Source organism: Manis pentadactyla, chromosome 2 (assembly GCF_030020395.1).
Source record: "Manis pentadactyla isolate mManPen7 chromosome 2, mManPen7.hap1, whole genome shotgun sequence".
In the NCBI taxonomy this organism is placed as follows: domain Eukaryota; kingdom Metazoa; phylum Chordata; class Mammalia; order Pholidota; family Manidae; genus Manis; species Manis pentadactyla.
The window spans coordinates 204,452,358-204,477,150 of NC_080020.1; the positions used below are offsets into that span (position 1 = coordinate 204,452,358).

A 24,793-nucleotide genomic window follows, 5' to 3' on the forward strand; every position below is an offset into this window, starting at 1 on the left:
GCAGGGCCGGGGGCCTTGCAGCTGCATAGCCAGTCAGGGGCATGGAGCACCTGAAGCTCCTGAAAGTTCCCAACCTGCTGGGCAGAGTGCACCCAGACAATTCCAGACAATTTTGTCCACCTGTCCATTCTCCTGAGGATCAAGCTCTGTGCAATCCTTTCCCCATTAGCAGCCCTCTTGCTGTTAGGAAGTCTGTCAGACTGCCTGCCTTTCTTTTGTCCCAGAGCGGCCAGATGATGATCCATTTTTTACAAGCAGCTGGAATCTCAGTCTCTCCAATATTCTGCCTGTCTTAGCTTTGTAACCCCACTAACCTCCAGAGCACCATGCAGTGTAGGTTCGTGCTCCCAGAGCAAATCTCCAGCGATGGGTGTTCAGCAGTCCTAGGCTTCCACCCCCTTCCCATTCCGTTTCTCTTCCTTCCACAGGTGAGTTAGGGTGGGGTAAGGGCTTGGGTTCCGCCAGATCATGGCTTTGGTATGTTACCCTGTTTTGTGAGGTTTGCTCTTTTCTCCAGGTGTTTGCAGTCTGGCCCAGCTTTCTCTCCTGTTAGTCTTTTAGGATTAGTTGTATTAAGTATGTTTTCGTATTATATGTGGTTTTGGGAGAAGGCCTCTGTCTCACCTCTCATGCCACCATCTTTAATCCCAAATGGAATATTTAAAAAAAATTTTTTTAATTGAAGTGTGTGTAATTGACATAAATATATTCTTTTAATTAGTTTCATATACACAGTGTAGTGACTTAACAATCATATACACTATAAAAATGGTCACCATAGTAAGTATAGTTACCGTCTGTCACCATACAAAGTTATTGAAGTATTATTGACTATATTCCCTATTCTGTAACTATTCATCCCTAAAAAGGGGGTATCTTACTTTTTAATTTCTGCCTTTTATTTGTTAAAACAAATAGATTTTTAAAAAACTAGAATTGTGAATTCATAAACATTTTCTCCATGTCGTGTTCCCTATTTCTGGGAGAATAATTAGTGATTACCTCAGCAGTTTAATGGATTGAAATTCCATTTGACTCACAGGAAGGTCCCTTCCCAGGCCAGTCTCAAGAAACTTTGGGAGGAGCATATAACTAACCAAGAAACTATTGTGCACTTTCCGTATTTCAGCCCTTAAAGACTTGTATGAGATTACCATGGGAAACTCTAAGTTATCCCACCAATCAGCACTGGTGAGATCAATTCCAGTTACTGTCAATGATCTAAGTATCTAGCCACTGCCATGCCTATCTCTGTTTAGTCTTGCCTTTGGCCTCATAATCACATTTTCCTTTAATCCTTGAACTTGTCTTCTTTTTTTCATAATTTGCTCTTCTGTTTCTTTTTCCTGTCTGTCTGGCCAAACTCTTTCATAACTTATTTGGGGATATGTTGTCTTGATGCTTGGCAGCCTTGAGTGAGCTCAGGTCCAGCTTTATTGGAGAGGAATGGCTGTGCTCCATTAGGACCCTTCCTTTGAGGAGTGTTCTAGACACCTCTGGATTGAAAGTATAGCAGAAAACAGCTCTTTATTCCTGAAAATAATTGTTAAGGAAATATAATATGGTTTCTTGTTCATTTTCGCCTTGGTCAACCACAAACTGGAAAGCATGGAATCAAGTAGAAATTTAACTATTTCTTTTTATGCCCATTAAATTACTTTAGTTTACAAGATCATTACTGGTCTGCTCTAATACAGTATGTCCTTAGAGGTCGTTCCTTCTTCAGTTTATCCTCTGAGATTACCATAATGGAATTGAGGTAAAAGCACAGTAACAGAAGCAAGTGATAATGAAATAGAAAACAAATGTTGGAAAGAGGAGACATATGAAAATAGTGGTTTTCTTATTGGTCATTCTTCTGTAATAGGTGAATTTTTAGTAAAAGGAATAAGTGTAGAAAAAAATTTATATAACATAACCGAAAAAAAGTGTCACCAATATCATTGCTAAAAGTGCTTTGTGAAAGTAATGTTCTAGGATTTTATGAAGCTAAATTAGTCTATTTGTCTTATAAACATTTTAAGTCTAGAATTTTATGCCATGAAAAAGCATATGTATGTCTTCCTTTTATCTATGATTTTAGTGAGACATAAATCCCGCCCACAAATATATTCCAGTAATTTGTTCACTTAACCAAGATTTAAATGCAAGTGATTCTAAATTTTGAAAAGTGTAGTTCATTGTTACATGGTTTCTCTCCCCTACCCCACCCCGCCCGACCCAGAGAGTCTTTTTATGATAAGGCAGACGTGGGGTTGTCAAATGGATAGATGCTAAGTTTCCTGATGGATAAATTTGAAGGGTATATTCCTTTGTGAGATAAAAATTATCTTAAACATATTTTAAAATAAACAGAAGGCATCTAATGAAACAAAGATTCAGATGGGTAGAATATTTTTTGTTTTTATAATAAATCTCTGGACCACCAGTTATCTGCATAATAAATAGTTCATTTGACATAATATTTGTCACCAGTCAGTTTTCACAGTTTTATTTTTTGTTCACTGTATTCATAGGTGAATCCCTTGGTGACTTAATTAAAACACATTTTTTTAAGTTCATTTACCAGTTTCTCTAACCCACAGCAAATTAGAAGGAGGTGGGCGTGCCCTAAACAGTGCACCAACAATAAGAAGTAACCACTGACAACCTGAGAGGGAGAAACCAAAACACTTCCAATTAAACAGGCAGAACAGTCAGGCTTATTTGGAGAAGTGGTTCTTAACCTTTGGATTATGGACCCCTTTGACATATCTGATGAAAGCTGTAGACGTCCTTCCCAGAAAGATGAAAAAACATGTGTCAGTTTGCATTCAGTGTCAGGGAATTTCTGGGTTCCCTGAAGCCAGTCCTTGGGCCGTAGGTTAAGAACCCCTGATTTTGTAAAAGGGCAAATAACTTTACATACCTCAGTAGACTTTAAGAGCATGACTTATGAAAGTTTATCTATATTGACAGTTTATGGATAATTGAGTTAACAGAGGATGCTTAATTTTGTACTGTATCTTTAATAGACACACATTTCTTCTTTGAATTATAAAAAAAGATAATACATTTTCCACTTAACATTGATACCATTATCTGAAACACTCAGTTTTCATTCCTCAAGGATTCTGTTTTGTGAGATGTTATTCTGCATTTGCATAAAGTAAGCTACCATTTTTATCATTGGTGTCCTGGAGCCTTTTTATGCCAGTGAGATTATGACCATCTCTTCCCAACACTGTAATCAGAGATGTCAAATTGGTAGCTTGTGATCCACCATGGTGGAAGGTGTTTACAATGCTGAAATGCTACTACCATCAAGGCTTGCTCTGCCCTTATCTCCCCAGCTGGCTTTTAAACAATTACCAGTGTGCAACTAATTTTAATTATTCATTTAGCAAACATGTTTTGAGTGCCTATTGTGTTCCAGACACTGTCCTAGATTCCAAGGATAAATAAAGTAGTGAATAAAACGTATTCAATAAGGGAATAGATTTTTCTAAATCTTAAAATTTCCTAATAAAGATGGGGAAGAATTGAGAGTTCCTTAATTCAACCATGGTGAAAAATGTAGAGTCAAACAAAAGCAAATGGGTTTCTTTGCTGTAGAATCTTCAGACTCTTTTATGTGCCTGTTACGCATTGTTAATCTCTAGGAAGAGAATATAGTAGATATTATTTTCAATACTTAACCAAGTAGTTCTTTTTTTTTCTTTTTTCATCTTGTACTTATCTTCAGCATCTTCCAGAAAAAACATTCTGCTCTACAGCAGTCACATCCTGCTGTATGTTAAGAATTGGTGGATGTTAGGAATTGGTGGATGAAGGGCATTTACTCAAGTGAGGTAGGTCAGAGTTTGGCCAGAACTTTTGAAGACAGACTTTCCCATCTGTTTTATAGGTTGTGGATTGAACTATTTTATTGATGGTGTCCTGAACCATTCTATTGTATTTTCATTTCCAGTACTTAAAAGAAAATGTGTTTTATGTAATGAGAAAGCATCATTCTTATAATTTTTAGAAAAATGATGTCCCTTGTAATCTGCAGTTTCTGCTTTGGGGACACAAAATGGATGTTTATATGAAATTCTGTTTCACCTACCCTCTGCTGCTAGATTTCTCCTCAGAACTGAGCATCTTTTGCTCCAGAGCCTTTCCCTGTAATGGGAGTTTCTGAAACCCCATTCATCTACCATTTCACCTTCTTTAGGCTGTGGTGTTTCTCAAAGTGTGATTTGATGGACTGTTGCATTACAGTTACCTGGGTGGTTATGAAAATCATAGGTTCCTGGGTCTCACCTCACACCTGTTGATTCCAAATATGTTATATGTGGAGCCCAAGAATCTAATTTAAAGTACATTTACAGGTGGTTTTTATTGACTTGTTTAATTTCCATGTTGAATTGCTTAAATGCCATTTTTGGTAGGTGTGTATTGTGTAGTATTTCTCTGTGTAGGTGCTATTGGCATTTTGGCCAGGACTGTCACTGTTTGGCACTTTGTAGGCACAACAGGTCATTAAAAAATCTTTTGACTCCTACCTACCAAGTGCCATTATCATCCCCAGTTATTAGAACAACCCAGAATGTCTTCACACATTTCTAGATACCTCCTTTCTATTGTATGGGGGTAGTATCCTCCTTAATTAAGAATCACTTTTTTATACTAACTTTATTATTCTAAAAGTTACTCTCAATAATTTAATACATATATCTAACCTGAGATCTGGGATTACTCACTAACTACACACTTCCGAAACAATACAAGACTGTTATCTTAAAGCACATTAATATCAATCACACCTTCCCATTTACATGCCATTTGTTCAATATTTGAGTTCTAGCTTTTTAGAAATCGCATTCATCAGACATTATTATTGTTCTCTACAGTCATCAGTGTTTGTTTATACTGTCTAAGATTGACAATTTATTTGATTTTTCCTCCTTGTGTTTTCAACTTGACTTCTGAGTCTCTTTTTTATCCTGAAATTATACCTTTAGAAGAAGGTACTGGATGCCCTTTAGTGATAAACTCTCAGTTTTTATCAAATACTACTTTTTTGTCCAATTTCTTAAATGATGTTTTTACCTGAGAATGTAATTTTAGATTGACTTACTTTCTGCCAGCACAGTATTATTCATATTTATTTCTCTGAGAAACCCAGTTGTTCCTTTGTAGGTCATCTGACTCCTTTTCTCTTAGGATCACCTCTTTGTCTTTGGTGTTTTGCAGTTTTGTATGATGTGTCTGAATGTGGATTTCCTTTTACTTATCCTCCTTAGGACTTGTGTCTCCTGAATCTGAGGTCTCACGTCTTCTGTCCATTCTGGAAAAATTTCAGCCACTATCATCTTGAAATATTGCTGCTTCTGCATTTTTCCTAGTCTTTCTTTCTGAAACTCTGATTAGATGTATGTTAATGTCTCCTTCATGAGATGAAATTATTTTAAGATGTCTATCTTTTGCTAATATCTTTATATGTCAGATCTGTCATCTGGTTTACTAATGCTGTGTCTGTATCTGCTCCAGTTAGGTTTTTTATTTCAGGGATCAAATTTTTTATTTCCAGAAATTCTATTAGGTCCTTTTTTCTTGTCTACCAAGTCATTTTTGTTAGCTCCTTGTTTCTGGCCCATGTATTTTTTTTTTTTTTTTTTGAGAGGGCATCTCTCATATTTATTGATCAAATGGTTGTTAACAACAATAAAATTCTGTATAGGGGAGTCAATGCTCAATGCACAATCATTAATCCACCCCAAGCCTAATTCTCATCAGTCTCCAATCTTCTGAAGCATAACGAACAAGTTCTTACATGGTGAACAAATTTCTTACATAGTGAATAATTTCTTACATGGTGAACAGTACAAGGGCAGTCATCACAAAAACTTTTGGTTTTGATCACGCATTATGAACTATAAACAATCAGGTCAAATATGAATATTCGTTTGATTTTTGTACTTGATTTATATGTGAATCCCACATTTCTCCCTTATTATTATTATTATTATTATTATTTTTAATAAAACGCTGAAGTGGTAGGTAGATGCAAGATAAAGGTAGAAAACATAGTTTAGTGTTGTAAGAGAGCACATGTAGACGATCAGGTGTGTGCCTGTAGAGTAAGTGTTAATCCAAGCTAGACAAGGGCAATAAAGCATCCACGGATGCAGAAGATTTCTCTCAAAACAGGGGGAGTGAGGTTCTAAGCCTCACCTCTGTTGATCCCCAATTTCTCACCTGATGGCCCCCCTGCGACTGTGCCTCTCTTAGGTTGTTCCTCCCTTGAGGAATCTTACCCGTCTCTGGCTAACCAGTCATCTTCCGGTGGCCCATGTATTTAATGCTTGCTTTTATTTCTATAAACTTTCAAAGCATATTTAACTGTAATTTTGTATTATGTATCTATGCCAAAATTTGAATTTCCTAATTTATTTCTGTTGTTTATAGGTTTTGCTGCTCTGGTAGTTTGTTTTCTTTTGGTTTGATAATTTTATCTTAATCTCATATTTGATTAATATTAATATTTAGGAATCTCCTGGGGCATGGGCTGAAGGTGTGTTTTGCTACAGAGAATTTGTATCTTTTTTTTGACAGATGCTTTATATTACTGTCAACCCAGAAACAACTTAAATTCATTTCTTGGCTTGAGGCTCCTGGTCCCTCAGAGAAGTATAAATTTACACTTAAATGAGAACATGCTTATAATTATAAATTTTTGGAGGACCCCATTCTAGTGAAGGCCAGATGCAGTTGTTTTTTATTCTTTCTTTGTCTATGAACAGACCACCCTCCCCTTTCTCTGATGGGTGTGGCCTTTCAAAGGCATTGATGGTTTTATTTCGGTTGTCTTATTCCAACTTTCATTACATCTAATAAAAGTGAAACTTAAGGTCTCTAGATTCCAAATTTAAGCTGAGGTTGTGGCTTTAACTCCTGCTTACTACTCTGATATCATTAAATAAATGCGTTCAATAGATGTTTTTTGAGCTAATTACTGTTTTCCCTTTGTTTTTGCCTTCTGTGGATTTTTTTTGCTTGTGAGTTTAGCAGTGCACTTAAGAGAGTATTTACTGTATCTTTTCTGCCATATCCAGGTATTAATAATGGCAGGGATTGTCATGTTCAGTCTAACATATTTCCAAAATGAAAACCTTGGTGATTTTTGTACATACTGGAATTTGAGCACTACTGGGCTAGAGATGCTGCTCCTCTTGCTTCTGTAGTAGGAGGTTGGACTTTGGTTACAGTTACCTGGTCCGTTATGTTTTTCCAAACTCAGTGCCACTGTTAAATTTTATCCATATGATTAATTAATTGGCATCTGTGACTTGCTGATTACCATTTGAAAGTGTTATTAATATGAAACAAGTCCATTTTGATTTCTAAACAATTTAAAAATTAAACTTTGAAGTATAATTTATTAATATGTTGTCTTATTCACAGATTATTTTTTACACGTATATTCAGTCATTTAAAAAGTTAGTATGATAGTCACAGTCTGTTTTTTCTTTTTTGAAACTAACATTAGATAGTCATAGGAATTTAGATCTTTAATCATCAGGTTTCAAGAAACAGTCATTCAAATTAACTCAAGAAAAGAGAGGCTGTTGTAAAAGTACACGTGATATGGAACTGGAAAGTTGTTAGGAGCTCAAGACATCTTTGGAGATCTGTTCTTTTTTCGTGGTCTCTTACTATTTTTTCTCTATTTGTTCTGTTCTGGCTTTTTATTTATTGACTGTCACCTCATTGTATCTTTTCTGTTTCTTCAAAACTTCACTTTGCCCAAGATCCTGTTTGCTAAGACCCTGGTATGGTTTAATGACACCGTTTTTACAATGGGTTACATTGCGTAGTGGTACTATTTTTCAGTATTTCCAAGTTCAGACTTGTTAGAGCTTTTAGAGGTATGATGTCTAATACAGTTTTCACTAGCCACATATGGCTGCTAAAATCAAAATTAAAATGATGTATAGAATCTGTATATAGATTAAGTATAAAACACTGATGAAAGATAATCAAAGAAAACCTAAATAGAGAGTGGTGCTCATGGATTAGAGGACTTTATGTAGTAAATGAGTCATTTCTCCCCAAATTGATCTGTAGATTTAATGCAGTTCTAATCAGAATCACAACAGGATTTAAAAAATAAATATAGACAAGCTGATTCTAGAATTTATAGGGAAAAGTAAAGGACCTCAAATAGTTAAAGCAACTTTGAAAAAGAAAAATAAACTTAGAAGAATCGTATCTTATTTTTAAGACTTTCTGTAAAGCTGCAATAATCAAGATTGTCTGTGGTATTGGTGAGGATCAGGAATAGACCCTCACAGATATAGCCAATTGACTTTGACAAAGGTAAAACGCAATTCAGTGGAGGAAGGATAGTCTTTTCAACAAGTAGTATTGGAACAGCTGGACATGTACATGCAAAAAAAAAAGAAAGATACCTTAAACAAAAATTAATTCAACATGTTTCATAAATCTAAATTTAAAACTTGTTCTTTTAGGATAAAATCTTAAAGATTTGGGGATAAGCAAAATGTCTTGAATACCAAAAGCACAATTTATAAAAGAAAACAGTTGATAAAGTGGAAAACTTGAGCTTTATGTATTAGAGCTAGGATTGCCAGAACAAAACACCACAGACTGGGTGGCTTAAAACAGTTGAAATCTTATTTTTTCATACTTCTGGAGACTAAAAGTCCAAGATCAAGGTGTTGGTAAGATTGGTTTCTCCTGAAGCCTCTCTCCTTGGATTGTAGTTGGCCACCTCCTTGCTGTGTTCTCACATGGCCTTTTCTCTATGCATGCACATTTCTGATGTCCCTTCCTCCTCTTATAAGAACACTGTTGGATTAGTCTTGCTGGATTAGAGTTCACACATATTACTTCATTAACCTTAATTACCTCTAAAGGCCCTGTCTTCAAATATAGGTATGAGGGATTAGGACTTCATAAAAACTTTGGAAGGCACACAATTCAGTCCATTAACATTCTGTGAAAGACATTATTAGGAGAATGAAAAGACTGCTATAGACTGACAGAAAATATTTGCAAATCATATACCTGATAAAGAACTCTCAAAGCTCAACAGTAAGAAAATAAACATCTCAGTTAAAATACAGATAAAAGACTAGAACACACTTCATCAAAGGATGGTAAATAGGCACGTGAATAGATGTTCAACATCATTAGCCACTAGGGAAATGCAAACTAGAACCACTATGAGATACCATAACACCTGTTAGAGTGGCTAAAATAAAAAGTACAGTACCACCTACTGGAAAGGATGTGGAACAACTGGAACTCTTTTACATTGCTACTGGAAGTGAACAATGGTACAGTCCCTCTAGAAAGAGTTTGACAGTTTTTCCTAAAATTAAACATATAGCTACCATATAACCTAGTCCCACTTCTGGATGCTTTTATAACCTGTACACAAATGTTTATAGCAGCTTGATTCATATTTACCAAAAACTGAAAATAATCACTATTTCCTCCCACTAGTAGTGAATAACGGTGGTGTATCCATACAGTGAAATGCTACTCAATAGTAGAAAGAACAAACTAATGAAACATGTAGCAACTTGGTGAAAGAAGACAGTCTCAAAAAATTACATAAGGAGTGATTTAATTTATATGAAATTTTTGAGAAGATAATGCTGTAGTGGATCAAATCAGTGGGTGCCCGGAGTTGATGTGAGGGGAGAATAAAACTTCCAAGGGAGCTTTCACAGAGATGAAACTTTCCTGTTTTGGGGTGGTGGTGGAGATGCATGTACGTGTGTTAAAGGTATTAGAACAATATTTTTCAGTCTGTTATTTTTCAATTGTAAGATAAATAAGTCCTGGGGATGTAATGGACATCATGGTGACTGTTAGTAACTACTGTAATGTATATTTGAAAGTTACTGAGAAAAGATCTTGGAACTTCTCATCACTAGAAAAAGAAATTTGTGACTCTGTAATGATGAATGTTAAACTCACTGTGGTAATCATTTTGCAATACATACATATCAAATCATTATGTTGTACACTTAAAACTTGCACAGTGTACCCTCCTACACTGCTGGTGGGAATGTAAACTAGTTCAACCATTGCGGAAAGCAATATGGAGGTTCCTCAGAATGCTCGAAATAGAAATACCATTTGACCCAGGAATTCCACTTCTAGGAATTGACCCTAAGAATGCAGCACTCCAGTTTGAAAAAGACAGATGCACCCCTATGTTATAGCTGCACTGATTACAATAGCCAAGATATGGAAGCAACCTAAATGTCCATCAGTAGATGAATGGATAAAGAAGATGTGGTACATATACACAATGGAATATTACGCAGCCATAAGAAAAAAACAGATCCTACCATTCGCAACAACATGGATGGAGCTAGCGGATATTATGCTCAGTGAAATAAGCCAAGCGGAGAAGGACAAGTACCAAATGATTTCAGTCATATGTGGAGTATAAGAACAAAGGAAAACTGAAGGAACAAAACAGCAGCAGAATCACAGAACCCAAGAATGGACTAATAGTTACCAAAGGGAAAGGGACTGGGGACGATGGGTGGGAAGGGAGGTATAAGGGCGGGGAAAAAAGAAAGAGGGCATTACAGTTAGCATGTATAGTACGTGGGGCACGGGGAGGGCTGCACAACACAGAGAAGACAAGTAGTGATTTTACAGCATCTTACTACGCAGATGGACAGTGACTGAAGGGGTATGTGGGGGGGACTTGGTGAAGGGGGAACCTAGTAAACCTAATGTTCTTTCTGTAACTGTAGATTAATGATACCAAAATAAAAAAAAAACTCGCACAGTGTATATGTCAATTATATTTCAATTTAAACCCCCCAATTTAAATATTTTAATATATATATAAATAATTAAATAAAATTCATTTCTTCAGTTGTACTAGCACATTTCAGTTGATCAGTAGCTACATGTGGCATGAGGCCACTTTATTGGACAGTGCAGGTAAAGAACATTTCCATCAATGCAGAAAGTTCAGTTAGATAGCGCTGTTTTAGAGTGGGAATCAGCCAGTTTTTCCTGTAAAGGGCCAGATAGTGAGTACTTCAAGTTTTGTGGGCCATATGGTCTTCATTTCATCTACACAGTGCTATTGAGTATTATGAAGCAGCCATAGACAGTACTTAAGCAAATGAACATGGCTGTGTTCTAGTAAAACTTCATTTATAAAAACACGCATGCTTGCTGACCCCTACTTTAGAGAATCTGATTGACTAATTTCCCTTTTTCATGTCAGCTCAGTGTTTATTGATAGAGTGACCTTAAATTTTATTATCCAAAGTAAATAAAATTTTAATTATAATTTCAAGAGTGAAAGTGGACATTGTTAATAATTCTGCTAGGACAGATAAAACTGGGAGTGTCCTGGGCAAGCAAGGGATGTGTGTCACCTTGGCTATCAGTCTTCTGTGTTTTGGTTGTCCTTGTGGTAGGCTCATTCCTAGTCCAAGTTAACTGTGGAAAAATAAGCAAAACTATTCCCTCTGCAGGAGCCACGGGTTAACCATTTCCCTCTAAAAGGGAGTATTTATGTGGGAGCCACCCTGAGGTTTGGCCCATCCAATACACTCAAAATATAGCCTATGTTTTCTGTCCCCATTCCTTTGCACATACTTTTCTTCTATGTCCTCCTTTCCTTTCCTGTTTTGTATTGTAATCCAGCCCATCTCTCAAACCTCTGCTTAAATGGTATCTCCTTCATGAAGCCAATCCTTTAACAGCTTTTTCAGACTCAGAAGTTGTCATTTGTTTTATAAAACTCAAGGCACAGTGCCTTAGACCAGGTCCCCAAATATGGCTGACCATTACTACCTCAGTAGCTTTAAATACAGATTCCTAGGTCCATTCTAACTTTGTTGATTTAAAACAGCAGTGATGGTGTTTTTGTTGTTGTTGTTGTTGTTGTTAATTTCCTCATATAATTCTTATATAATCAGACAGCTAGTTCAGTATTTAGAATCTGTTAATTTAGACTTAAATTATTTGATGTAAATATTGACTTTAAAATTAAAAGCAAACTTAGAAATAGTCTCCATTTTCTTGTTTTGAAACTGTAGGGAGGCAGTTGGGGAGAAAACATAAAGGAAACTACAGAGGCAGGACAAAAGTTTGTGTTTCTTCACCCCATTTCAGAACCATACTTCATATTCACATTAGATAGTCCCTTCTGACTAGTAAACTTTGAATACCTGGGGATGCTTGGTACATAGTAGGTGGTCATATTTTTCATTGATTGTGATTATCTGTACTCACTTTATACAATATTGAGCACATTTTTTTGCCTCTTAAGTTTGCTTCTTGATTATGTTGTTTGCTCTCTTACACTCAAGGAATAGTTTTCTGGTAGAGATAACTCAGCAATCAGCACAAAATCATATCAGAAAAATCCTCTTCCAAACTAGTTCTAATATGTTTGTCTTCTGAAAGGCTGACTGAACCAAACTGAATTACAGGACAACTTTGAAATGTAATTTCTAAGAGCCGCTCAGAACTAAGATCAGTCCTAGAATCTGCAAGATTTTTCTCACTATGCCCATTCCCATTTGAGAAAGGTTACCCAGGATCTGTGGGAGTATGTGTGTGTGTGTGTGTGTGTGTGTGTGGCCTACGCCAGAACAGGGGTTAGAAAAAGGCTTATGGAAAGTGATAATAACTAAGATGAGCTTAAAAGGAGGGTAAGCATTTGTCTAGGCTGTATGTGTCCAGAGGCAAAAGTGTGGATAGCACTGGGGAATGGCAAGTTGTTTAGTTTGGCCAGAGCATAAAGTGCAAATTTGGGAATGACTGGAAATACTAGACAGAGGCCAGATTTACAACTAGAAATCTACATGCAAAAGAATGAAACTGGATCCCTACCTGACACTACATAAAAATTCACTCAAATGGATCATAGACCTGAATGGATGAGTTAAGCTATAAAACTCTTAGAAAACAAAAGGAAAAAAAATCTGTGTGGCCTTGGGTAAGGCAGTGGTTCTGAGCTACAATACCAAAAGAACAAGTAACAAAAAACATTTAAGTCAGATTTCATCAAAATTAAAACCTTTTGTGCTTCAAAGAACACCATCAAGAAAGTGAAGACAACTCCACAGAATGGGAATATTTGCAAATCATGTAACTGATAAGAGACTTGCATCAGGATTTATAAAGAACTCTTATGAGTCAACAGTAAAAAGGCAACACAATTAAAAATGGGTAAAGATCTCAATAGACATTTTTCCAAAGAAGATATTCATATGGCCAGTAAACATGAAAAGATGCTCAGCATCAGTCATTAGTGAATTGCAAGTCAAATCACAATGAGATACCACTTCATACCTCCTAAGTTAGCTAAAATAAAAAAGGTAAAACAAACATTGGGTAAGAATGTGGAGAAATTGGAACCCTTAATGTTAGTGATAATATAAAATGGCACAGCCACTTCAGAAAAAAGTTTTAACAGCTCTTCAAAAAACTAGTTACCATATGATTCACCAGTTCCACTCAGCTCTGTACCCAAGAGAATTGAAAGTATAGTTCTGCATAAAAATGTATACACTAATGTTCATAGTAATACTATTTATAATAGATAAAAAGTGGAAACATCCCAAATACCCTTCAAGCTGATAAATGGATAAAAAAATAGAATATTATTCAGCAACAAAAGGAATAAAGTTACCAGTACATTCTACAGCGTGGATGAACCTGAAAACCTTATGCTCAGTGAAAGAAACTACTCACAAAGAACCACATTTTGTAGGGTCCTATTTATATGAAATACCCAGAATAGTCAAATTCATAGACATAGAAGGTAGATCAGTAGTTAATTGTCAGGGACTGGAAGGGAAGGGGTAGGGAGTGACTGCTAATGGGTCTGGAGTTTCTTTTTGGGGTGATAAAAATGTTCCAAAATTAGATAGTAATGATGGTTACATATCTCTGAATTATACTAAAAATGGATTATATATATTAAAAGGGTGAACTTTACAGTTTGTGAATTATATCCTAATAAAGCTGTTATAAAAAGTGCTATATTTAGTGAAAAATTTAAGTTCTGACAGGGAATTTGAATTTTGTTTTTAATGCAATGGTGTATACTCCAGAGGAGTTTTAAACTCAGGAATGACATAATCTGAATATCCCTTTGAGAGCACGTGATGAGTAGTGGTCAAGTCAATGATGTGGCAGAACACTACTAGGTCCAAATGCTTAGAATATTTATATTGAATTTTTACCCTGAACAAGTCTTAAAATTTTACATTACTGACACTGAATTAGAAATTTTTAACTTTATACATGGTAATATTTTACATTGTTTACCTTGCTCTCATTTTTTCCTAATAAATTGCTCTAGGTGATTGAAAAAAGGAATAGTGATATACTGAGTTTTAGAGGTAATATTAATCTTTAATTTACCTCTGTGTAACCTTGACTGCCATAAGTTTATATGCAGCAAAATATGATTTACTGTAGCCAGAAGACCAAGCTTCTTGATGAATCATAATGCTTTTAAAGACCTTTCATTAGTAAACATATATTTTGTTGCAGAAAAGCTCAGAAGTTTCCTGAGGTTTTTTTTTTTTTTTTTTTTTTGTGTGTGTGTGTGTGTGTGTGTGTGTGTGTGTGTGTGTTCATTTTCTTCCCTTTTTTTTATATTATCTTAATTCTTTGCAATTACATATTGGAAAATATTTCAGAAGGCAAAAAGGGCAGCAATCATTTTAGCCATCTTGTATTGACTAAAGAACCATACTTTTAAAACTCTTTTACTATACTTTAGAGAATTCTCGACTGATTTAAATTTTGAAAAAATTGTACTCCTAAGTCAAGCTTACAGTAAATATTGGTTTTAATAAACTCCTTATCAATAGTTTATTGTCACAGTATTTCTGTTAAATGTGTGCTGGTGTTATCTAATAGTAAATCTATTTATAGAAGAGTACATTGTGTACAGTAGCCATTTTGGACACTGTGTAACTTGTTTTATCAGCAGAGAGTGTGCCCTCTTGTGGTTAATTGGGAACAAAATTAACTGTAAAAATAAGCATCCTAGCTTTCTGTGAGTTCATATTTTTTCTGCTGTTCCATAGTGGAATCACCCATACTCTGAATTTCTTTTCAGTAAACAGAAAATAAAACTGTGGCAGAATTTTTAAGTGGAGAACTGCGAATTGGAGAGAGTAGCATCCTGTCTTATTTATTTGGACAAGTGCTAAAAAAGATGGGGTTAGAGGACAGAGTATCAAAGAAGAGCCTAACAGAGAAAAGATACCAAAGTGTGAAGAAAGACAAGTAGTTAAAATAGTGTTTCAGAAGATTTATGACTAATGTTGATGTGATATACCTAAATAATCTACAGGTACACTCTGCCTCCCCTTATAGAATGCTCCCAGAATGATACTCTGATTTTATTTCTATTTCATTATATATACATACATATATATTATATATGTAAAATATATAATATCTACTAGTAATATATATATCTTCTTATCCTAGGGAAGGGAATAAATACATATGTGCAATTATCTATTTGAAATGTCTATCTCATTTAATGGAAATTAACTTAGTTTGAAATAATTGTTCAAAGCTGTTTTATACTGACTGTAGTAAGTTGGCATCACAAGTGTTTATTAGTTATGGTTTTTTTTTTTAATTTGTATGAGGAGATCTTTTAATGCTTTGGTTTTTCTTTGCATCAAAAGATTAAATTTTATATTTCAGCAATGTCCCTGACCCATATCCCCTTTTCTAGATTCTTGACTGACATTTTTAATGCCCCGTATTCCTAGGAGTCCGCTGTTAATGTGATCATCATCTCTTGTGGGTACCAGTCCATTAATAAGAGAGTGTAGAAACTAAGAACAATTCTGGTGATCTGAAAGGATTCTGTGATCAGGGGACTGCATCTCTTGGTCTTCGTTGGGTGATATGGAAATTAATTTATTAAGTTTCAGTTAACAGTTTAAATATTATGTAACAGTTATAGCTTAATATTATTTTGAAGTTTGATCCGATTATGAAACACTTAAGATTGACAAAAAGTTATTGCCATTTTTATACAAATTGAAAAGACAGTTTCTGCTTATTTATACATAATTATAGTTGTAAATATCAGGAATCTACTACTAGGGACTGATTTTTTAAATGATTTTTATTTTTAATATGAGGCTTGTAAAAATATATTTGGTTTTGTGAACTGCACACATTTTATTATATCACCAGGTGTGTTTTAACAGATGCAGGGGGGCTGCTTTTATAGTTTAATTGTACTAGCTTTTCATATTCTAAGTGTTTTTAATTTAAAAGTTGAAGGCTAATCAGTTCAAAATTTTATCCAGTCTTTGGATGGATGACAATAGAGTGAAAAGCTCAGAGTCTGATGTTAGACTTCCGAGTTGGAATCCCAGCATTGCTTGGTACCTTATGGACTTGGCAAGTTTTTTAACTTCTCTGTGCTTCAGTTTTCTCATCTGCAATATGGGAATAATGTTAGTCGCTACTCGTAAGATTGCTGTGAGGATTAAATGAATTAATGTTAAAATAGTACCTGGCACATACTAAGGTCTTTATGTGTATTACCTATTATTATTATCATCACCATTATTAAATTTATACATGAATTAATGTTGAAATTCATTGTGAAGAATGTTTGTTTTGTAAATATAAATCATTTGTAGTTGTTGCTTTAAAAATATTTCTATATAACTAAAAGTAAACACTAAGTTATTAATTTATAAATGAGACTTTAAGAGTTTTTTTATGAAAGCTTTTTTCACAATTATCTTTTCTTCTTTTTTAGGCACGAAATGTTAACACTGGTGAACTGGCAGCAATTAAAGTAATAAAATTGGAACCAGGTAAATTAACTGAAATTTGATGTTTCTTATCTTCAAGGCTTATTTTAGTGATGTTTGGCCAACTGTCCCTTGTTTGTTCCCAACATCTTTAGGGAAATGTAGCTGGTGTCTACTCCTCCATCTACCTCTTTTAGACCTGTAGACACCTTGCTCAGTTCTTCTCTGAAAAATCACTAGTAATTGGGGAAAGAAGGGGAACTCTTGAAAAGACTTTTTTCCTTCTGAGCTCAATTGAGCTAACTTGTCACAAATTGATAGTGTTGTATTTCCAGGTTAACATTGTCCTTTCGTGACAAGGAAGAACTGAACTGAGATTTGGGTGGTTGTAGTCTAGTTCTTTGTGTCCCGCTCTCATTCTGTGAACTTGGGCAAGTAACTTCACTTCTGAGTCTCATTTTTCTCAGTAGACCTAGCTAGCTCTCAAATTTTATGGGTCATTAATATAGTATTTATCGTCCAACTTGAGCAGCTCATTGTAAAGCCACTAGGACTACTATATATTTTTTGTCTGCTTTGATTATATTCTGTTCCTGAATTTCCCCAGCCCCTACAAAACCCATATGTTTTGTAGCTGACTACACACTCTTACTTATCTTCTCTTAAAAACACCTTCTCCCTTTCCCTCCCTCCCACTATGTGCAAGTAATTGTGCTGGTGTCTAGACCACATTCTAAAGTAAATGATCTTTCAGGTGGTTTCTTCCACTATAAACTGATAATATATGAATTCGGTGAAACAAGTTTTAACTTTGGTATGAGCAAAAATCTACTTCGTAGTGTTGGGTTTTGTTTTGTTTTGTGTTTTGTTTTGTTTTGTTTTGTTTAAGGATAGGCAACTTTTTCTGTAAAACTCCAGATAGTAAAATATTTTAGGCTTTGTGGAGCACATGTGGTCTCTCTATACAGTTATCCCATTCTTTCTCTCTCCTTCCTTCCTCCGAAAATGTAAAACCATTCTTAGCAAGCCAGGCCACCTGCAGCTGTAATTGCCCACCCCTGATTTGATCATCAGTAGACTTTTTAGCAATGCCATTAAAATGAGATTTGAAGGATGTGTTGACTGAGTTTGATCAAACCACACTGACATGTAATGAATAAAAAAATGCTTTCTCAGTTGTACATATTTATAAATTTTGTATAGTATAATTACATTCTAACACCATAAGACAGTTTTCTTTTCTTTGAATCTCCTGTTCTTCAGTGGGTATATGAAGTTGGTGAAATCTAAGGTAAAAAAATTAAAGATTTGGCATTTGAAGCAGGGCCTTCATTTTTAGTCATTAAGAAATGGCTATGTTTGATGAAATAGTCTCTAATTAGAAGTAGTTTGTTACATGCATTATTCCTTGAAATCAGTTTAGAGTCCTCTTTCCAGAAGCCTTCCCTTAGCCCTGGTCTGATGAAGATGACTCCTCCGCAGGAGTAGCTCTGTTACAGCACTTAACACACTGTATTGTCATTTTAAGATTGCCTTTCTTTATTCCCAGTTTTAATCAGATTTGTGTCCACAGCACTGAACGTGGGGCCTGGGCATAGTACTCATTCAATACATCTTAAAATTTCCTTTAAAAACAATTAGCAACTTGAAAAATCTTATTGTTCATCAAGTCATTTGTTTTCTGATTAATGAAATTTTTGCATTGTTATAATTTAATGTTGAACACTGTCATGCATATATTGATCATTGTAATACTTTTATACAATTAAATAATAAGAAAAATCAGATTCTACCACCTAGAAATAACAAGAATTACTATTATGCATGTATCATTAGATAATCACTTAAAATTAGTTAACATTGGATTCCCTATTTATAATTTCATAGATTGATGTAGCTGAGCAGGTCAGGTCTGAGTGGTTTGAGGTGTTGAGGCCACCAAAAATTATGAACAACTAGTGATGGAGAATGAGAGAATGAGCAAGGTGCTGTATCATCAGCATGTGACAGGGAATGGCTAAGAATTCCAGAAATGCAACTTCAAGGGGGAGTAAGAGGTAATATGCTGTGATGGCAGTCACTTTTAGAGAGGCTGGGTTTTTGAAGGACAAAGGTGGAGAGGTATTTGGAAGCAACAGCAAGAATGGAGATGGACATCTACACCATTTCTAGGTCCTGCAGTATGTGGCATGTGGAAGAGCACTTTTCCATCACTTGACAAGACTAAAGGGGAAGCAGAGTCCAGGGGGATAGCCAGGTTTCATTAGAACATAGAGTGAAGAGGACCTAGACAAGAGCTTAAGGACAGGACTTTTCTGGTGACCTATGAGATCAAATGGTGCCCATTTTTAGTGATTTTTTTTAAAAGGTCTTTTTCTGTCAGTGATTTTAATCCTTATTTTTCTAAGTTGCAGTTTTTTTCTGGTATGCCTGTAAAATTTCCATCTGATTTGGATGTAGATAAGTTTTTAGTTACTGTATAGCTAAATCTACAATATTTTTCTTCATTGAAAATATTTATCATTATTTTTCTTTTTTGAAAGACTTGCTGATTCCCACTACTTATTTTTTTGTGTGTATACTTTACATTCACTCAACTTTTGTCATTGTACTTTTTTTAACATTTGTATTTAGATCCATGTGGAATTTGTTTGCTGTATGATGTCGAGTAAAGATTGTACTTAATTTATTTCTCAAACAATTAAATCAAGCATCCCAGTACTTTGGTATAATTGTCTCTGTTCTGGGCTTTCTATTCTAATGTAAGGAATTGCCTATTTATTTTGTTGTTAATCCACACCCAACTAGCTTGTAAAATAATACTTATTTTTGAGATAGGTTCTTGCAAAGAATGTTTCTTATCAGGATTTCATGGAGATTAACTTAGTGACTAATGATAGTATATTGTTTGGGTACTGTAGATAAATACAATAATGTAAAATGCTCAATGACATTGGAAAATTAAGGATTCCATATAGGTAAATTTTCTTAAGTCCTCCTTTAAATTGCAAAAATCATTTTAACCATTATGTTTGTTAAATATTTCTCAAATGCATTTCATCTCAAATGCATGCTGAGTGTAGTGTAGTTATCATCATGTAATTACTAGTTAAAAGTTAAGTCCTCAGCAGCTCACTGACAAATAGAAAAATGTGTCTCAGAGAAAGGCTCTTAACAGCATTTGTCCCTCTCTTTTGGTGTCACTTGTTACTTCTCTTTAGGTCAATAAACACTGATGTACTGAGATAAGTGAAAAGACACAGTTCTTGATTTTTAAATGTCCAGCCCCTTATATGTGCTCCCTTTATTCACTGTTTCTATTGCATTATTGGTCAGGAGATTGGAAAGTCAGGTTTCTTAGAAATACATCTAATGAAAGAGCAAATATGGTATGAGTTGGTCAGAAGAACTCTCCTTTAAGCAAAAGTCCTCTCTCTTGCCTTCCCAAGGTACTTTTTGTCCATGTCTGGTTCTCATTTATGTTCTGAAAAGTTCAAGTCACTAGGTAAGTACTTACATGTGGAGTCTAATTGGTACTTGGGAAGAGTGTGTATGATAGGTAGTGGGAATCAAAGAGAGGGTCTATGGCATAGTGGTTAAAAGTGTGCACTTTGGACCCAAAAGTGTTTAGGTTATTATTGAGGCTCCATCACAGCAAGCTGTATGACCATGGCAAATTACTTAACCTGTCTACCTATTTTTCTCTTCTGCAAAATGGGGATAGCATTAGTTCCTATCTCACAGGGTTATGAAAATTAAGTAGTTTAATATATTTGAAGTACTTAAAATAGCTATTTTTTATTAACGGACACTTAAAATTTAAAATTTTTGTAAGTATGCATTCATGTATTGTGCAATTAAAAAGTATAAAATTAAGCTTTTTTTTCCATACTTGGAAGTAAATGCAGTTAACTTATTTCTTATACTGTCTACTAACTTAATCCTATCCCTTATTATCCTCTTTCCCCCAACACGCATACACATGCATATACCTCTACAGCTGTGGTAGATCTACTAAAGATACTTAAGGCGCTTTGGGTGTTAGAATTTTCTTTCGATACTCTGGGGCTGTGGTTTAAGGCAAACTTGTGAAATAATTTCCTTAAACTTACCTTCTCTACAATGATTACTCAAGCGCAATGAAATAAAATTCAGGAATTGCCTTTTTTGAATTTAAACATTGTCTAGTATAGTCTATGAAATCCGAGATGGAGGAAGCTTTGTCTCTCTTTATAACCTTGAGATGTATAGCTCTGGCCACATAAATGTTCAGTAAACATCTAATTGAATGAATTGTAGTGATCAGGTATTTAAGTGTCAGATATTGCATGTGATAAATGAATATCTAGAATGGTGATTTTTTTTAAGTTTTATGTAATTAAAAAAAACTTTTGAGTTCAGTTGCTTGGGTTCTTGTACTTTGTGAAACAAAGTAACTTTGTAGCCTTTTGTGCTACAAATAAAGTCCTGGAGAAAATTATTATTATTTGTAAGATAAAAGCTAATCATTCTCCAGATAAATAAATCAGTCCTTTTTATATATTCAGTCAAGAACTTCTGTAAGTACATATTTAGTCTTAAAATTAAGTCTGTAAGTGTCATCTATATAAGTAACATTAATAGGCTCTGAAATGCCAGCAGGTCCTTCTTAAATGAAAGCCAGGGAAAACACAACTATTATATTGGGTTTGTTTTCGGTTAGAGGAGGTACAGAAAGTATTTGGCAGTGTCGTTAAAGTGGGCCCAGAAATCAGTAGAAAATGATGATGTGGAGAACTTGGTTTAGCAGGAATCTTCCTTCCTTCCTCCCTTCCCTCCCCTCCCCTTTTCTCTCTTCCCTCCTTTCCCCTCCTCTCCCTTCCCTCCCCTCCTCTACTCCCTTCCCCAACCCCAAAGTACTTCAGTATTTACTTTATTACATATAATTAAATAAGCCACTTATATTAATTTTTCTCACTGGTGTTGGTGCTATTGATATTTCATCCCACTGAATAAACAGTGCCTCTTTGATCAATTAGTGCACAAAGAAGAAAACTTGAAGTCTATTATTTTAATGACATTGTGCATAAAGTATACATTGTCTGTTTACATCTGTTTTGGTTGCCCCATAAGACTTTGAAGTAATTTTCTTTACCTCCTCCGTCTTTCACATTGCAGTTTTTGAGTTATGTTGAGGTTACACAGGAAAAGGTTGAAGTCTAATGATACTGGAGCTTAAAGTATCTGTGCAAAAAGGGGGGCTTGGCATGGTCAGGGATGGGAATAGTGGGTCAAAAAGGATGGAAGCTAGACAGACACATAAGACCAGATTATGTATCATGACACCTTCTATTCCATGTCAAAACATCTGGAGGTCATAGAAGATTATTAAAGAGAAGGTGACTACTTAGCCTATGTTTTTAAAGATAACTGGCAGTAAAGTGGCAACTGTAGTGAAATATAATTTTTTTTTTTTAGATAATTATTTTTTATTGAAGGGTAGTTGATGCACAGTATTACATTACATTAGTTTCAAGTGTACAACACAGTGATAAAACATTTATATACATAATTCGAGGTTCCAGCTATCACCCTACCAAGCTGTTACAATATCTTGACTATATTCCTTATGCTATACATTACATCCCGGTTACTTATCTGTTTTACCATTGGAAGTCTGTCCTTTTTTTTTTTTTTTGAGGGCATCTCTCATATTTATTGATCAAATGGTTGTTAACGACAATAAAATTCTGTATAGGGGAGTCAATGCTCAATGCACAATCATTAATCCACCCCAAGCCTAATTTTCGTCAGTCTCCAATCTTCTGAGGCATAACAAACAAGTTCTTACATGGAGAACAAATTCTTACATAGTGAGTAAGTTACATAGTGAACAGTACAAGGGCAGTCATCACAGAAACTTTCGGTTTTGCTCATGCATTATGAACTCTAAACAGTCAGTTCAAATATGAATACTCATTTGGTTTTTATACTTGATTTATATGTGGATACCACATTTCTCTCTTTATTATTATTATTTTTAATAAAATGCTGAAGTGGTAGGTAGATACAAGATAAAGGTAGAAAACATAGTTTAGTGTTGTAAGAGAGCAAATGCAGATGATCAGGTGTGTGCCTGTAGACTATGTGTTAATCCAAGCTAGACAAGGGCAATAAAACATCCACATATGCAGAAGATTTCTCTCAGAACGGGGGGGTGAGGTTCTAAGCCTCACCTCTGTTGATCCCCAATTTCTCACCTGATGGCCCCCCTGCGACTGTGCCTGTCTTAGGTTGTTCCTCCCTTGAGGAATCTTACCCGTCTCTGGCTAACCAGTCATCTTCCGGGGCCATACAGGGAAATGTGAAGTTGGTAAGTGAGAGGGAAGCCTTATTGTTTGAAAAGGTTAGCTTTTTACTTCTTTGCATATTTATGCCCTGTGGCTACTATGCCCAGCATTTGTCTTGAGGTATCTTTACCACTTGGAGGAGTTATGATACTTGGTAAATTTGATATGAGGCACGAATTCTATTTAAGGGTTGTAATTAGGAAGGAAGAAGAAAAGCTATAGAAGTAGCAGGCGGCAGAAAACATGGGAAGATTGATTATTTCTTTGACATATCTTCTTGTAGAGTAACTTCAGCATGTATAGGTTTTAAGCTACTACTTAAATTGCGCACACACATTAACATAATAGGAGTATAGTTACATAACCAAAGCATACCTGTAATTACCAGCCATCTCCAGTGAAACCAAGAAAACCAGTTAGGCACCTTAGGCATTTGTGAAAACTTATCTATGATATGGTGGATATTGTCCAACTGAACTTCAACAGTCTGAGAGAAATCAGACAAATTAAAACAACCCATTCCTGGGGACTGTTCACATCCCATATGTTCTTTTAACAGTGAATAGGCTATAGTTGTAAGATTTTGGAGCACTACAATTTGCACTTCTCCTAATTCTTGGTTGAGTTCCAACAGTATAGATCCAGTCAAATTTGTTGTTTTACTGTATGCACAGGCCAGCTTAGATATCTCCTTCCTCATTCCCATGGCAAGTCCAGGAACTGGTGGGATGAGTGCATCTACAGCTGTAGCAGTGCGTGGATCTTTGTTGGGGTTTTTTGATGATCATCTTCTGGCATGAGTCTTCCAGAGAGTGCTGATGTTGGAAGTTCTCTTTCATATCGTATCTTAGTTCATTTTCGGGGTAGCCCAATTAGGCTTTGATCTTCTGTATAAACGCAAACAGACCCTTTGCCTACACTTTTATATGCCCTTTATACCCTTGTGTAGAACTCATTGGAGGTTACCACACAGGAACTGCCCTTTTTGTTTTGTTTTGTTTTGTTTTGTTTTTGGTATCACTAATCTACACTTACATGACGAATATTATGTTTACTAGGCTCTCCCCTATACCACGTCTCCCCTATAAACCCCTTTACAGTCACTGTCCATCAGCATAGCAAAATGTTGTAGAATCACTACTTGCCTTCTCTGTGTTGTACAGCCCTCCCTTTTCTCCTACCCCCCATGCATGTTAATCTTAATACCCCCCTACTTCTCCCCCACCCTTATCCCTCCCTACCCACCCATCCTCCCCAGTCCCTTTCCCTTTGGTACCTGTTAGTCCATTCTTGAGTTCTGTGATTCTGCTGCTGTTTTGTTCCTTCAGTTTTTCCTTTGTTCTTATATTCCACAGATAAGTGAAATCATTTGGTATTTCTCTTTCTCTGCTTGGCTTGTTTCACTGAGCATAATACCCTCCAGCTCCATCCATGTTGCTGCAAATGGTTGGATTTGCCCTTTTCTTATGGCTGAGTAGTATTCCATTGTGTATATGTACCACATCTTCTTTATCCATTCATCTATCGATGGGCATTTAGGTTGCTTCCAATTCTTGGCTATTGTAAATAGTGCTGCGATAAACATAGGGATGCACTGATCTTTCTCATACTTGATTGCTGCATTCTTAGGGTAAATTCCTAGGAGTGCAATTCCTGGGTCAAATGGTAAGT

The 24,793-nt window shown here is 35.4% G+C and overlaps 1 protein-coding gene across 6 annotated transcripts in view; it reads left to right on the forward strand.

Moving 5' to 3' along the window:
• MAP4K3 (mitogen-activated protein kinase kinase kinase kinase 3) overlaps positions 1 to 24,793 on the forward strand; it is a 244,209-nt gene that overhangs the window by 67,962 nt on the left and 151,454 nt on the right. For 4 of the 6 annotated variants that reach the window (XM_036925551.2, XM_036925553.2, XM_036925552.2 and 1 more), the window contains exon 2: positions 16,799 to 16,856. In XM_036925551.2, coding sequence (XP_036781446.2) covers positions 16,799 to 16,856 — 58 coding nt within the window. Of the gene's footprint in view, positions 1 to 16,796; positions 16,857 to 24,793 lie in introns of those variants that run through there. The other 2 variants (XM_036925555.2, XM_057497268.1) reach the window with 1 other exon arrangement.